The 16,734-nt window shown below is 46.0% G+C and overlaps 1 protein-coding gene across 11 annotated transcripts in view; it reads right to left on the bottom strand.

Moving 5' to 3' along the window:
- NEDD4L (NEDD4 like E3 ubiquitin protein ligase) overlaps positions 1-16,734 on the bottom strand; it is a 167,574-nt gene that overhangs the window by 85,131 nt on the left and 65,709 nt on the right. For all 11 annotated transcript variants that reach the window (XM_059895529.1, XM_059895520.1, XM_059895527.1 and 8 more), the window contains one exon: positions 587-637. In XM_059895529.1, coding sequence (XP_059751512.1) covers positions 587-637 — 51 coding nt within the window. The remainder of the gene's footprint in view (positions 1-586; positions 638-16,734) is intronic.

Below are 16,734 nucleotides of genomic sequence, written 5' to 3'. Positions count from 1 at the left end.
GGCCCCAACTGTTTTGCTGCTCATCTGAGTGGAGAGGAATGGTAGCACCGCCACACACGCTAACCCAGTACAACTTCCGAAGCCAGAGTGGGTGTTTCCAGCTGACAAGTTCACTCAGTACCGACAGCATCTTTTCTTTTGTCTCTGTGCCGACTGAGAAAGCCATGGAAACACTAGCTTGTACAGATGTAGCCCAAGAGAAACAGCATGTACAATTCTAGACACAGGGAACAGACGTTTGATTAGACCCAAGAGGTGAACTTGAAAGCAGGGACATTCCAGTGACAAGGAGGAGGGGTCTGACAGAAGCAGGTAGCTGTTTTGTATGAGGTGACGAAGGAAGACAAACTAAGGAGCAGCCAGTGACGTTGCCAGGCGTCAGTGGGTGGTTCAGAGGCACTTGATTTTTACAGTTAAGCTATCTCCTCTCCCCTTGAAAGGACCACCTTCTAGAAAGGGCCAGGGCCAGAGTACACACGCTTCTCCACTGTGTTGAGGAAATGCCGCCCTGAAAATACACCCGAACTGCAGACGGTTAGAAACTGCTGCTCAGAGCACGCGCTATAAAGCAGGTGACCGTTCTTACCGGGAGATGACTAAGGGGTATGTCCACCTGTCCCAGGAAGTCGTCTCGTGTCTGTTGAGAAGAGAGAAAAGAATTAATGTTTCCATCTATCTGCTGAGTGTCAGCATTCTTAAAAGTGTTTCTTTACAAATAGAGAAAGGTCCAGGGCCTGACACGGGAGAGCAGGGGGGATGGGTTGAAGGCAGAGACCCCGGTGAGGCACACACAGCCGTCGCCTCGGAGACCAGCGAGCCCAAGGCCTCACACACCTGACCTTGAGCTGCCTGAGACTCTGCAGGGCATCTACCACCCAACGCGTTGGAGACAAATCCTCTCTTGGACCTGGGGAGCATGCGATCAGTCAGGGAAGGGACACCTGGGACCCCAGAGGGTTTGGGGGCACAGCTGGCCCAGTTTAAAGAGAAGATTGTAAAGAAATGTTGGGACCATTTTCACGAATATTTATTAAGTGCTATAAACAAAAGAGCTCCTTGAGAGCTGAGAGTCTTGGGAAAGAGTACAGAGTCCAGTTATTAATATAGCTTATACATTACTTATTAAAAAATGGCACTGAACTTTCAATCTAGTAAGTACACTGCTTCAGAATCCAAGATCATGCATGAGCTACTGGTTACATTTTTGGACACACTGTGCTTCTTCCCCTCTCCATCTCCCACACAGACCTCGATGAAATGCATGTGGAGAAGCTCACAGGTGCCCTTTCAGACTCTGGGAAGCACAGGAAGTCATAACTCAGGGTCAGGGGTCCCCAGTCTGGACCACGGGGTGTCCAGTAGGTCATGCTGACACAATGTCCTGCTGTAGGAGGGCTTGTGTCAGAGCCTCTGATGCTTAGATGACCTGCGATGTGAACCAGAAGGAACACGACGACTTCTGTTACCCGCAAAAACACAGTTGCTTCTACCACATTCAAAAAGGCAATAATAGGTGGAAAGTTCTTCAGCCATAATCAGACTTGTCCTACTGCTAGCTTGGGAAAAAGCCCAAGAGACAATCCAGACCTCCTAACTCCGAATCCTGGGCTCTTATTTTCACTCTTTACTGGTTTCCTATGAAATTTTCTAATTTATAAAACATGCTTATGAAGCGCACTTGAAAACATTCTCTTCTTGCATTTAAAAAGCAGCAGCAGATAAATGTGAACAAGATTTACTGAAATGATTTGCTCCACGCTTAGAATTTCCTTTTATGTGATTAACTAGAAAACTATCTGTCTCCTCTAAACAGTACGTGAAGGATAATGAAAAATCAGTTACTACTGGCTGAGCGTGCACAAAGCAGGAGGAGAGCCCCCATCCTTCTGATAAGACTCTGCTTTCTTTTATTTTCTCAGCTATGTCTGCCTCAGCCCACCATGGATACCTCACCGCGCACATGGCCGTCAGGTGCCGATGCTGTGTATCTTAACAAGCAGCAGTCAGCACAAGGCCCAGAAAGTAGACATCTTCACTGTCCAAAGAATTAGGGAGCAGTCCCATTCTGAATTTGTCTGATTTAACTATAAAGCCAGTGTAAATGTCAGTTAATTCCACTATCAAAAACACAGAAATGGGGACTTCCCTGGTAGCGCAGTGGTTAAGAATTCGCCTCCCAATGCAGGGGACACGGGTTCGAGCCCTGGTCCAGGAAGATTCCATATGCCGCAGAGCAACTAAGCCCGTGCGCCACAACTCCTGAGCCTGAGCTCTAGAGCCCACATGCTGCAATTACTGAAGCCCGTGTGCCTAGAGGCTGTGCTCCGCAACGAGAGAAGCCACCGCAGTGAGAAGCCTGCGCACCACAACGAAGAGTAGCCCCCGCTTGCCGCCACTAGAGAAAGCCCGCGTGCAGCAACGAAGACCCAACACAACCAAAAAAAAAAAAAAACACACACACACAGAAATGTCTGATTCCTGACCATAAAGTGTGTGTCTACCTAATGAGAGTAGTGAGGTTCTACCACTTGTCCCCTCTCCCCTCCTGCTACTGGTACTGATGCTGTGAAGGAAAAGGACACGAGGATGCAACCATCAGAAGAAGACAGTCTTACCTGAAGCTCTGTTTCATAATCTGCTCTCTTTGAATAGCTATCTATCGATCGTTAACCTAAGTGCATTTTAACAAAAATTCACAAAACATCCACGTGCCCATGTTGTTTTGCCTGGGAGATGTTAAGAGTTCTAAACCCATCAGATGAGTTCACCATCTGAACCAAGAGACAGGCACCTGCCACTCAGGGCTACAGTAGCAAAGCAAGTGCTGTGGCAAGGCCTCATCTAATCCTCACAGCAGCTGTAGTAGGTGGGCACCGTTATTATACCCATTTTACAGATGGGGAACCTAGAGACCAGAGAGGTTCCTAGCTGGGTAGACTGGTTCCAGAGTCTGGGCTCTTAACTAATACACTGTCCCCCATCTCAATAATGGGCAGGAAAGCGTGGCTGTGCACCAGCTTTGGGTTTCTTATAGGGATGCTGGCTCTCAACAGTGTGGATGAGAAGGGACTCTGATGAGAGCACAGTTTATGAGACTTCGGGGAAGGGGGTTCTGCTAAAACGCCCATCTGGGATGTTATCTTTAACACAACCTCCTGTTCCGACCCTGCTCCTTTCCTCAAAGGAGCAGTTTATGGGATCCTAGCGGTACCCACTGCAAAGCTAGGCGGCTTCACTTGTACCTTAACAAGTTTTCTCATTACATTGAAAAAACAATTCCTAAAACAGACGAAGACGGAGCAACCTCACCATTAAAGTAAACAGAAGGCTCTTATTTTCCGGTTTGCATCAAGGGCGACTGTAATAAAATCATTTTAAAAATAAAATAGGGATCAAGTGTATAGAGCAGCACATGGTCAAGAGGAACTGGCTTAAACAAGTGATTCACCAGTCAGTGGAACATGTTGGTGAGATCTAGGTTTCAAAACATCCCACTGTTGCCAAAAGTACAGACACTTCAGGCAATGTAAAATATTTAGGTCAGTGACACTACAGCAATATTAAATGTGTCTTCAATACCACAGAGGAGATCTAGGAGGGACCAGAGAGCCTACTAGTGGTCTTTACACCAAAATGAGAAGCAGGAGTGCTTCAAGGACACCTGGGTGTGCTGATATGGCAGGATCCCCACCTGCGGGCCCTGGAGAGCCAAGGTTTGAGGCCAGCAGAGCACCGTTAGGTCATCACTGCCACAGGATGACACCTTGCACCAGCGTTATAAAAATACAGTAATCAAATCAGGTAAATAATTTCCGTTACAAAATTATTTCCATCAGGCATCATGTTAACCCTAAGAGCTTACAAAAAACCAAATTAGTTTCAACTCACACAGTACATATTAGCATGTCTTGTGCTTATTTTTAAGTGGTAAATGTTGTCAATTTCAACCTCAATTACCTGTCACACTATCCTAGAGGCTGAAAATGTGCAGGTTAGTAACACAATTATAAATGTTCCCTTCTGACAAGCCATCAAATATTTTCCCAACATAATGACAATGCAAAATGGAGCCCTTGAAATGTGTCACATAAGGTGAAACAAAAATCTATATTCCATTACTGGAAAAGTGAAATAAATATACCAGTCTCTCTCTTAGAGTTTGTGTCCCAAATGACGATTAACTACATTCAAGACCATTCCTCCGAAGGAAAAAGGACAAGCGTCTGCCACGGCCATGGAGAGGCATGTGTGAATATCACTGGACCCCAAAGCCTGGGGACGATCGCAATAGCTCCAGTGAAACCCTAACACAGCCCTCGGGCATTTCTCATTGTGCACACCGGGCCAGAGATGCCAGCACTGAAGTGGACACCAGGCTCAGCTGTCCTCACAAAATAAATGAGAGGCAATTTCTCAAAGAACACATCCGTTCAAGAAACACCACAGACTTTTGATCTTTAGGTTAGGATTGCACTCGAAGGATATGATCTGAATCTTACTACTTACTGACGACCACAGAGGTCACCGTGCAAGAGCCAGGCTAGGACTCTGTGCATTTCACATCGAAACTGCAGGGGAGGAGGGGGGCTATGTGGGGAGGACACCATCAGAAGTAAGGGGCGCTGGCACGTAAAGCTGGGGTCGTAAAGGCTCTTTAGGAAAGGTATATCAGAAAGGACTGGCGATTCTTGGAAGGTAAAATGACCCGCGTGTAATATAGGCGCTATACGTTAAAGCAGTGCTTTTAAAACTGTGAGTTGCAATCCCACTAGTAGTTCACAAGAAGCATCAAACTAGATATAATGGAATAAAACATATTAGAGCCTCACACGAAATATAAGTAAGTACTGTTTCGAGGAATTTGTTTCAATTACATACACAGGTGAGTGCGTGTACTAAGTTGTGATGTCAAATTAATTTTTTTGCGTGTCACCATCACAATTTTAAAAGCCACTTAGCTCCAGCAAATGATAACTATCCAGTGCAACCCATGCCCTAGAAAGCATTAAGGAGCAACTTCCAAGAAAATTATATTGAGAATTTCTCAAGACAAATGGAAGAGGAGTACAGAGGCATTCGAACATAAGCCACAGAAAAAGAATTTAAGAGTAAAGACATGGAATGATTAGATCTTCATATATTACAAATCAAGGTAAATCTCCCAACTCTAAACAGAGAGACAGAAAAATAACCTTTGCTTTGCCGCTAAACCAGTAAATGCTTCTTCCTTGTGAGGCACGCAGCCCACACTCCGGCACCAGCACCGACCAGACAGGGGAAACGGGTTCTATTTTTAGAGTGACTTTGGAAGCATGCACTCTGAATTATCTAAATAATGAATGGCTTGAGAAACTACTGCAAAAGCTTTTAGACAAAATGTTATAAATATAGTGACTCTTCAACAGTCTACTGTCTGGAGAGTCACCTGGATGTCGAGATGCACTTAGTTCTAGGTGCTGTCTCATTCCTCAAGAGAGCACGAAGGCAGCTTTACCATCACACACGAAAGGGCGGAGGAATATTCTTTCTTCTCCGTCCGTACACTCCAGCCTGTCCTCCGACAGCAGAGCTGCTGTGGTTCAGGAGGAGAGCATGAGTCTGGCCTCCACCCACACCCCGCATCGCGTAATCCAACGTTGTACCACCTGGTGCCTCTGGCTTTTCACGGTGCATTGTTTCAAAACACAATGTCAAAGTTACCTTAATGAAACCGCCAAGTGGCATTCCACTAAAAATAAAGAAAAAGGTCCAGTGATGACATTCTCTGAACGCACACGCTCTTACCGAAATCCACTTGATAAGCGCCAGAACACAAAACCCAAACAAAATTCAGATACTTTTTTGGCAAAACACAAAGAGCTTTCTCACTCCGCCAGCCTCTCTGCCATTTAGTTTAGAGGTTAGGGCTGAAACCTCCCATTCACTAAAACGGAATAAGGTGTGTCCTGGAGACATTGGCTGCTATTTCTAACAACAAATAAGACCTCCCTGTCAACAAGATGTCAGAGCAAGCTCAGAGGACTTTTACAGGCTCTGTAAAATCACGCTGGGTAGGCGGGCAGAATGAAACCGTGCTGGCTGGATGTGTGATCATGAAGGCCTCTATTTTAAGGGACACTTTGCTTGAAATACAGAAGACAAAACAGAAGGGATAGACAGAGCAAGGAACCGTCCTGCTGGCAAAGACTATGGTAGCTTGGCAGTAGCCGCCAGGCTTTAACCAGGAGCATAAGTAGACCAGTTCAAACTGGGCTGTGAGAAGCCAGTGCTCTTCGGGTTCCAGGGGAGTCCCCACTGCTCCAGGTGTCCTGCTACCACATCAGGGATGAGATGCGCTTGACGTCCCCTCCTCCCTCCGGGTGGGTGGAGAAAGCTCCAGGGCACAGTCCAGTCCTCTCCCCCCTCCAAATGCAAGCATCTTCCAGGCCAGGGGTCAACTGAGGGCCACAGGAATTACAGCCTTCTGCCAAGCTTGACACTCTGAACTTAAGATCCAATAAACTCTGGGAATGCAGACACTGGGAAAGAGATTTGGGAACCAGATGCACAAAATGTGAGCCGCGCTGCTGAGGTCACTGGCTCCTTCAGGCAGGGCGTCACCTGTAGGTAGACGATGCTACACTGTGCCCGGCCTGAAAGGCACAGAGACTAGGTGCCCTCATCTCCTAGGGACAGAAGCTAACTGGCCCTGTCCTAGATAGAGAAATGTAACATGAGCCACATCTAGAACTTGAAAATTTCTAAGTCCCATTAAAAAAAATAAACAGGCGGAATTAATTCTAATAATATATTTTAGTTGACCCAATATATCCAAAATATTATCATTTCAACATGTAATCAATATGCAGATTATTACTAAAAGTGTCTTACATTCTTATTTTTGTGCTAAGTCTTTGACATCTGGTGTGTGTTTCTCGCCTACAGCACACCTCGCTTTGGACCACCTGCATTTCAAGTGCTCGATAGCCACAGGTGGTGGATATCTCCGTACAGACACTGACCATGACTGCCACATCTCAGAGGCATGAAGAGAATGCTGCAGGGATACAGCGGGGCAAGTGACTACTTCTGCCCAGGGTCAAGGGCAGGCATGACTTTACGAAGGATGAAATCTTCATGCAAGGTCAGAAGTAGGAGGTTGCCAGGAGGACGGACGGGGGTGGAAAGAGAATGGTATGAAGCCGATCAGGCAAGAGGTGCAAGGGCCTGAAGAGAGGGCCGGTGGGGGGATCTGGTGGGGACTGGGGTGGTGGTGGAAGGGAGAGATGGTGAGGCTGGGTCTGAGGGGCCCTGTGCGGTTATGTGGCAGGACAGCACCCTGGGGGATGAGAGGATACATGAGGACACCAAGGAGGGAAAACTGGCAAGGACTGCATTTAGAAAGGTCCCTGGACAGTGGGAGGGAGAACGTATTGGAGAGGAAGACTTTGGAGACAGAGTGTGCTCAGGACAGCGTCAAGGGGCTCAGATGAGGCTCCATGAGGGGTTGGACCACGGGGGGAGCCGGAAGGCGGGGTGGTGGTTCAGAGCATCCTGCTCCTGGACCCTCCTTGTCAGCCTCGAGGCTGCTCACGGTGCGACGAGGGAGTAAGTACTGTTATGCACGCGAGGTCCTGACCACCGTGCCCAGCAGGCGCCCGCAGGAGCCACTGCCACGGTCAGTACAACAGCACAAGGGCAGCCATGGCGCTGACGACATAAGGCAAAGGCCCGGGAAGGGAACAGGCGTGGCCCAGGGCTGCCTGCAGGATGCGGAGTGTCATCAGCCCCAGGGTGTCATCCCAACGTTCATCTCTTTATTTCCCTGTCTGTAAAGAAGTTTCCCCTTCAGCCTAGACGCGCTTGGTGACACAGACTGTGGTCTAAAGCTGTGTATCATTTCAGAGAAAGGAGGAGCCCACAGCTTGTCACCCCTGCAGGGTCTGGGGCATGGCCTGGCCTCACAATGCCGTCTTACATCTGCTTCAAAGCTGTCCAGCTGCACAAAAGCTGCCCCACGAACAACCCTGACAGTTTCTTATAAGGCTAATTTATCTTTGTAAAAAATGCACATGTAGAAAAACCTTAGGCGTCACTGTCATTCCTTGTGAAAGGCATGGTAAATTTGCTGAATAAACTCTAAGTTTTTAATGACTACAATCTGCTACAATAAGGTAAACATTCACATATATTCTACTTGTTACAAAGCAAACTGGCCTGAGATTAAACTTCAAGGTTAAAAGGAAAATGTGTCACTGAGTTCATTTAATGACACAGTATTGTTTAACTCTGTGCTTCTGATTTTATCATACCAAGCTGTTTTAATTTCTCAAGGTCTCAGGATACAGTGATTCTTCTCAGGATAAATGTCTCATTTCTTCTCTGGAGAAGTTTTACAATCAATTTTTCTGCAAGCAATTTTAATGATAGATTAAATGTATAAAGAACAAAAGAAAGTAAAGATACCTCTAGATTCTGTTGTTTATCTGTGAACTCAGCTACCAATAAATAAACTTTAATAATCTGAAAGAAATGATTCACGACAGACACGTTTAGTAACCAAAGCAGGGTAAAAGAATGACCGAAGGATGGGGAAAAGGGCACCTAGGGACACCATGGGTTCAACGTCATTTTTATAGTTTGATTTCATGAACAGGTTTACTGCTGAAAGCTCTTCCTCATACTTCAAGGCATTTGAAACTAGCAGCCCATCTCCTTGTCTGGCTGGACAGTAGTTTGGGTGTGCGGAATATCGTCCTCAAGCAAAAACAGATCACCTGTAACATAAGTGCAGTATGGTATCATTCTTGGAATTTTAATGAGTGACGATTCTGAGCTACAAGAGGTACTAGAGGTACTAGAGGTACTAGAGCTACAAGAGGACGCTGACTGACTTTTCAGAGGAGCTTTGGCATCCCAGTTAGGTCCTGATAAGTCTTTTTCTGCAATGGCTGTGTTTTGGCTGAAGCCACATCTCTGGCCAATGGACTCTATCAGAGTTTGCTGGGGGGAGAGCTCCATCCAGCCATACTCCGGTAAGAACTTCAAGACCGCAAAGAATAATAAGCTTACGTGCAGCTCACCAATCATGTATCAGACACCTGTTATTAGCAGGTTAAGAAACTTGCCCAGGGTCACTGAGTCAGTAAATAGCAGCCAGAATGTGAACGCAGGCAGGCTGGCTCCAGGGTCCATGCTGTCACCACCACAGAGTAACTTCACACTCCATGGACTTAAAAACAAACATTAACAGCCCCCCCCCACCCCCCGAAGACTCTAGTCTGATGTGCTGCAGCCCCCAACTCCACATCCCCTCAGGGGACGCTTGCCAGATACAGTTCTTGCGATCTGCAAACTCCCATGGAACATAATCTCAGCACTGTCTGTCCTGTCCATATTCTTACATGTGTCCTTCCTTCCTCACCTGTATATTAATACAAAAATGAAATGAGTGAAGTATACGTTTGAAAGCGAAATGAAATGGAGCTAAATACTGCTTATTCTTTGATTAATCCCCTCCCCCTGCCCCAATATCTTTTAAAGCTGAGCTCTTCAAACTGCAGCAGGCAGACCCCTGAGGATAAACAAAGACTTTCCAGGGAACTTGGGCATGGGAAGTTTTAAAGAAATCATTTTCTAGACCCCTCCATATGTCCTCTTCCCTAAACTCGATCTGCCTGAGAACAGAGTCTGTCTTCCGCTCGCTCGCCTTTCCTAAATCACAACCCCCTTCTCCCGCTTTCCCAAGAAAGGCGTACTTCTCACCCTTCCTAATCTTACCACCGTGCAGTTTGCTGGGTATAAAAACCTCTGAAACACAAAACGAAGGGACAGTTTGAAAAGGCACAGCTCCCGAGCTGAGGGGACATGAGAGAGACTCTTACTTCCCCTGGACGACAGGCTCATGGAATGACAATGGCTTGCATATTTACCATCCATCCAACTAATCTTCTTGTTTATTTGATTTAAAAAATGAAGTCAGACCTTTAAATGACAGGAAATAAGCCTGATATGGCTGACTTGTTTTTAGCAATAAGGACTGATTTGGTTAATTCAATTTTATGGCAGATATTTTCCATAAAATGAGCTGTATCTGCGATGACAAGATAAAAGAACCAAAATACTGGATATGTTATGAAATATATTTAAAGCACACACAAAATACTCAGTACATTAAAAATTACATCTTTTGCAACTACTGGACTAATAACTTATCAAGTTACTGATAAATTATAGATGTCATCTTAAAAAAATGTGTGAGAAATAGTTCTTCAAAATTCTTTATAAGGTTTACTGAGCAAAGACGCTTGGAGACCAGAGTTTAAAGCATACAATCGATCATCAAGTCAGGTCATTAACTGGGTTGTTATTTAAAAGGTTCCCTCAAAACTCATTAAGTATTTAAAGCTTCCCCCTCCAGGGGACAGGATTGCAGCCATAAAAAGGAAAGGCTTCTCCTTTCCACATACTACGCTGGTGAGAAAAACAGCCTGGAGAGGAAACCTTCAAAGCTTTCAAAAATTAAGCAAATGATCACATGCACCTTCAGATTATACCATTTAAAATAAGGAATTTGAAGGACGAAGAGAAATGTCAGTTTCAGATTCCAGCAGGTGCAAATTTAAGAGCAGCTGCGTGCGGGTACTCCTCCACTCCGCCACCTACAAAGGACACCCTGGGAAACAATGGCCCAACAGCACCTCCTTCTCGGCTCTTCAGGAGAGATTAACATCCACGGGTACCTGAGTCCTTCTGAACAGAAACAGCAGGACTCAAGTGTGGAGGTAACCAGGGGCTCCTGGCCTGGCTGGACGTTACGATCTCCTGGGAAGCTCTCAGAGCGCTGCGACCCAGGCCTCACCTGAGACAATTAAATTTCTGGTACAGGGGCCCAGACCCAGGTGTGTTTTAGAAGCTCTCCAGCTCATGCTTATCTGAGGCCCCGGTTGACAACCAGTGAGTAAACCTCTGGGTTTTCCTTCTTCACGAAAGAGCAACTGTGATTACCTGTTAAACTGGTAGAATTATACTGATTAGCAAACTAATATTAAATCGCAGCCTCTAAAGGTATAAAATAGTTCATGTTCCCTGCGTCCCAACCCCAGAGCTCCCCTCCTTTGTGCCTCTACTGTCCTCCCAGAGGAGAACTAGCTGGACCCATTTACACGTGTTGGTAAAAATAACTGCCTGGGCCCGGAATGTGGATGAGATGGGGGAGGGGGATGATTTTTGGCCGCCCCTGTTTGGAACCCTAGCCCTCTGGCCTGATAGGGCTGGGATATTAATAGGAATAAGACTCACAGGTGCACAGACAAAGCACAGAGATTTCACTGGTCATGGCCAAGGGCTATCTGCTTGCCATTCTAATACCAGGGCTAAAAAGACAAATCCCATTTCAAAATAGAATCAGAGAATGTGATCTTTAGGAGGGACCTCAAAAGTCATTCAGTGCAAAATATCTGAGACTCCTCTCTCTGTCCATCCTTCAAGTGGTTGCTCACCCCGCCTAGTTTTAAGCACCATCAGTGATGGGGAGCTCACTACCTACTGGGTCGGGAGAAAGGGGTATAGGCTTTGGACGCATATATGCTGAGTTTAAAAGTCCCATGTCTATCTAGAAATAGCTGAATAGCCAAAGGCAAGTTTCTTAATCACCACCCAAGGTTGATCTTCTCATCTGTAAAACGGGGATAGAAACAACTTTATTTTGCACGGTCACTGGGTATTAAATGGGACAATTGGATTCAATAAGCATAATTCCTAACCCAGGGCTTTTTACCCTCAGCACCACTGGCATCTGGGGCTAGATAATACTTTGTTGCAGGGGACTATCTATGCTACGCATTATAGGGTTTCAGAAACATACGGCTTTTATCCACAACATGCAAAAGCAACCCCTGCCCCTCAGTTATGATAACCAAAAATAGCTCCAAATACTGTCAAATGTCTTGGGGGGGGGGTCGTGGATGGGACGAAACCGCCCCCAGCTGAGAACCGCTGTCCTAGTCCACTCCCCTCCCTGCGCTCCGTACGGCGTTCGTGGCATCTTTGGGCAATTCTGTAAGAATGTTCTCGTGATCTGGTGTTCGTTATTCTTTAACTCCCACCCCTTGAAGCACCAGGGAAGAAGGAAGCGTAAGTTAAGTTTCTGTACCTCGAAAGTGGCAAAGCTGAGACCTGAACAAGAGTCCCCCTGACTGCAGCACTTACATCTGTTTCTACCATACCACATTTCTCTTAGGGGCTAGCTCATCTCTCACAGGGGGATGTGACGGCTTAATCGCTCATTTGAAGAAAGTTCCGTCCTTATCAGTTCTAGCTGGTTTCCCTCTCCCCCTCCCCCCACCCCGAGGAATTTCGAACGAGAGATCTGCAAGCAAAGCTTCATGCACTGGACTATTTCCTAATTAATGGGTAAAACAGAGAGTGGGACAGAGTTCACTAGATAGCTGCCAGGAAAATCCCTGAGAAGCTGAGACTGATGGCTGAGCTCCTTGTCTGAGTGAGCTGTGTTTAAGATCAACAGCAAGAGCTATGCAGTTATCAGGAAGGAACTGAAGCTCTGGGCCAGAAACGTTTCCAGAACAAGGAACCGTGCTGTAAAGAGCTGTAACTGAAAGCATACAGTTGGGCTGGCGTCCAAGCCAGGAAGGCCCAGGAACATGGGAGAGAGAATGTGCGCGTACTTTAGATAAAAATCACAGGGGAGAAAAATGCCCCCAATACTCCCTTCCATGTCACATCACAAGTCTTGAACAATCAAACCAACGAAGACGGAAGCTAGCATCACGGGCACCAAACCTTAAGTCTTCAACTGATGTCTCAAAACACAAGGCAAACCTGGGAGAAGAAAGCTGTGACTTTTTCTAAGAATCAGAATCACTGGGGACTAACACTCAAATGCCCACATGCCGGGCAAGAAGTGGTCGAATATCCACGTCATTTGTAAAACCCACTAGCACGGGAACCAGGTTGAGGCCAGCGAGGCCCCGAGAGCAGGGCTGCTCATGCTAATTTAAGTGCTTACTTAAATGCTGAACCCCAGATGCCTCTCTCGCTCCCCCTTAGTCCTTGCCCTGAAACCCACATCTGTTGCACTGTATGCCCTGCACCAATGACTCAAAGGAAGGGGAGGTACTGCCTTTGAGAAGCACACAGCCTAGATGCACGGGTTCTAAATTACAGGTGTGGATGTGAAGTGCGCCAGGGAAAAGAATCCCAGAGACTGGCCCCTTGGGTGCTAATCCTGGCTCAGGAACTAACTAGCTGCATGACCTTGGGCACTAAGCCTTCCCTGGACCAGGTTCCTCATCCGGAAAATGGGGCAATGACCACCTGTACTTCCTGTTTCATAAACCATCACACACCTCAAACGTCAGTGTGTGTGGAAGACTTGTGCAAGTTACTATGGAATGTGATTAAGCTGCCTTATTAATGAATATTTTGAGAGTTGAGAAATGGGAGGAGTCGGGGAGGATCCCTGCCAATAACCAGCCAACTGTAAAGCACACAGCTATTTTTAGAAACTTGATGGTTCAATCAGTCTGGTCTTCAATCAAAAAACTTCTTGTATTGCCAAGAGCTCAGCACAGACAGTTTGAGAAACCCTGTTCCATCCTGAGGGCAAACCACATGAAAGAGCTTTAAAAATGAAATGAACTGTTGTAAAGTTAATTATTCCTTAAAAAATAAATACATGAAAATGAAATGTAATGTCAAGGACTGAAGGAAGACTAAATAAGCATAAAAAGGTTAGTCTAAGCTTAGAAATGACTTCTTTCTTTTTTTTAAAGATGATCTGCAGTGAGGCTATTCAACAACTTTTAAGAAGTTACACAAAAGAATCCATTTATGTATATGTTGGTTGTTTGGAACATTAAACCTATAATCCCGAAGAAAACTGTATCATAAATAGTAATCCCGAGGCTAGACTACAAAGGCTCAGGACATCTATGAAGTAACTGGAGCGTGAAGCAGCACTCACCTGGGGGCTTCAATTACCCTCTACCTCCACCCCGAGCTTCTCAGCTAACATCCCTCACTAGCTGGGGCAACATGGGGCCAGGACGAGCCCCTGTCGACATCATCCCACTGTCACCCCTCCAACTGCACACTGGTGGGCACTTCGTAAGTCACCTGCAGGGAATGGCTGGGCATGGGGGCAATGACTCTGACAGTAGAGGTGAGTCACCTCCGGAGCTGGGTTTGGGGCCAGGGCAACGTTCTAGGTCATCCTAAATGTTAATGAGAACTCTGCATTACCCCCCATCATATTTCCATGGCTTATTTTAATAGGAGTTAAAATTTCCCTACAAAAATCTTTAAGTAAAACTAAGGTCATTACTTTACCTTGGGATGTGCAGGTACCAGCTTGAAAAAGCACAGGCCGCACCAGTGACTGCAGGGACCCAGGCAGGACCGTGGAGCAGTGCTCTCTGACCTCGAGCGAGCTCCTTAGCTACTGGAGTGGTGAAAACAGTACGTGCAAAACTAGCACCAGACACTGATAAAGGAGATGCCTGACAAATAAATTAAATCGCTGTTATTCTACAGTATACTTCCTTTCCCAGAAAGAAAACCAGGAAGAGTCACAAATTGGAGACTGTCTTTATGAGCTGGTCTATGTGTTCATAGCCATAAACTGTACAGAGGTCTATACAAAAAAGGCACATAAAAATATAATGACATTCCCATGTAATTCCTAACCTTCTCATTGATCAGTGCAACCGACTGCATCAAAATTAAACTTCTAGTGACCACCTTCCTGGGCTAAACATTAATTACTGGAACACTGAAGTGGGTGTCAATCTACAGCAATGGCCCCGGGAATTTGAACACTCTCAGGTAAACAGATATAAGGTAAACATTTAAATGAGCTTTAAACTGTCATTCTTTTTTACTGTTTTAATTAATTAATTAATTAATTAATTTTTGGCTGCTTTGGGTCTTTGTTGCTGCACGCGGCCTTTCTCTAGTTGCGGCGAGCGGGGGCTACTCTTTGTTGCGGTGCGTGGGCTTCTCACTGCAGTGGTTTCTCTTGTTGCAGAGCATGGGCTCTAGGCGCGCGGGCTTCAGCAGTTGTGGCACGTGGGCTCAGCGGTTGTGGTTCGCGGGTTCTAGAGCGCAGGCTCAGCAGTTGTGGCGCACGGGCTTAGCTGCTCCGCGGCATGTGGGATCTTCCCAGATCAGGGCTCGAACCCGTGTCCCCTGCATTGGCAGGTGGATTCTTAACCACTGTGCCACCAGGGGATTCCCCAAATTGTCATTCTTTTATCTATTTTCTTATTTGAGCTTTTCTCCATACTTCAAAGGAAAAAGTATTGAAGGAGTTACCTGGGGCCCTAACTCATCATGGATCTAAGGAGAATTCTTAGATTTCTATGCCTTATTATCTCCATTATAAAATAGAGTAATTCTAAGGCTCTTTATGTGTGTACAAGTCCCAGAACTTAACAAGATAAACTTACTGTATCAGTGTGTCTTGCCCTTAGTGTCAATTCTGGATAAAATATTAACTTGAAAGTTTCTACAGTAATCTGTAAATCAAGCAATATGCACCTACTTTCCATTTAGAAACTGATAGAAAAACCTAGAACAGTAGAGAGAGTGGCACATAGCACAAACCTTGCCCACTGGAACCTCACACTGAATCATGGTGGAGCCCCTCCCACCCAGCAGAGCCCAAAATACACTGGAGTTCAATCGTGTTTATTACACTGAGTGGAGCAGGGGCTGTTTTGACTACCATGTCCAAAGAAACTACAAGCATGACTTCCACAGACCGAATTCCTTTCTTCTCCTTCTGGGATGACTCTGAGGGCCAGACACCTGTGCACGGCGGCACTAAGAGAGGGTGGCAGTGGCTCTGTCTCTGACTTTCACTCTACTCCCAGCCCTGCATCTTATTTTGATGGTGACTTGATGCAGTTACTTAATCTCTCTAAGCCTCAGTTTCCTCATCTGCAAAGTGGGGATGGTAACAGCAACACTGAGACGTGGTGTGAGAACCAGCAGTAACTTTCATACGGAAAGAACCCAGAGAGTGTTAGCTGCATCAGGACCAATAGACGGAAGGGAGTATTAAACCTGAAAATATTCTTTCAGGTACAAAGCGCAGCAAAAACTTCTTTTAAGCTGGGGGTAGTAACCCTCCCGAATGTGTGCATGACACAATTCCTTTGAAGCTGTAAACCAACAACAACAATTAGCACATACGGGACACTCACTCTGTGCCCAGCGCACTCTAAGTGCTTCACGTAACTCAACCTCCCTCAATCCTCCTGACAAGCACATTACGGACATGCAGACTAAAGCACGGAAAGGCTAAGTAATCTGTCCAAGGTCAGACAGCTGGTAAGTAGCTCAGCCCAGATCTGAACTCTCACCCAACACGTACAGTCTCTGAAGAGTCACGCAGGCTTAGCTGCCTGTATTCACAGTATAATCCCCAATTCTTATGTCCTTTGTTTTTTTGCTGGATAAAAAAGTCTTCTTACCCAGGCTCTAGCTCATCCTTGCCTGTTCCTTCAGGAGCTCGTCTGTGGGACATGTGGCAGATCATTAAGGGACCACTTCATTACATTTTGAGAAGAAATTACAAAGTTGAGCCTTACTTTCGATGCCATTCTGAGAAAAACTGAGAAGAGTTACCTATGACTCTTAAAATCATATAAATGCCAAAGAGTCTTTCCTAAGCTCTCCACCACCCTCATCCCAGTTCATCTCCAAGAGGGGCCAGTGGAGGCGAGGAGACTG

The sequence above is a fragment of the Balaenoptera ricei genome, chromosome 14 (genome assembly GCF_028023285.1).
Source record: "Balaenoptera ricei isolate mBalRic1 chromosome 14, mBalRic1.hap2, whole genome shotgun sequence".
In the NCBI taxonomy this organism is placed as follows: domain Eukaryota; kingdom Metazoa; phylum Chordata; class Mammalia; order Artiodactyla; family Balaenopteridae; genus Balaenoptera; species Balaenoptera ricei.
Note: the sequence above shows the minus strand (reverse complement) of the source record. Positions and strands in the feature narration are given on the sequence as shown.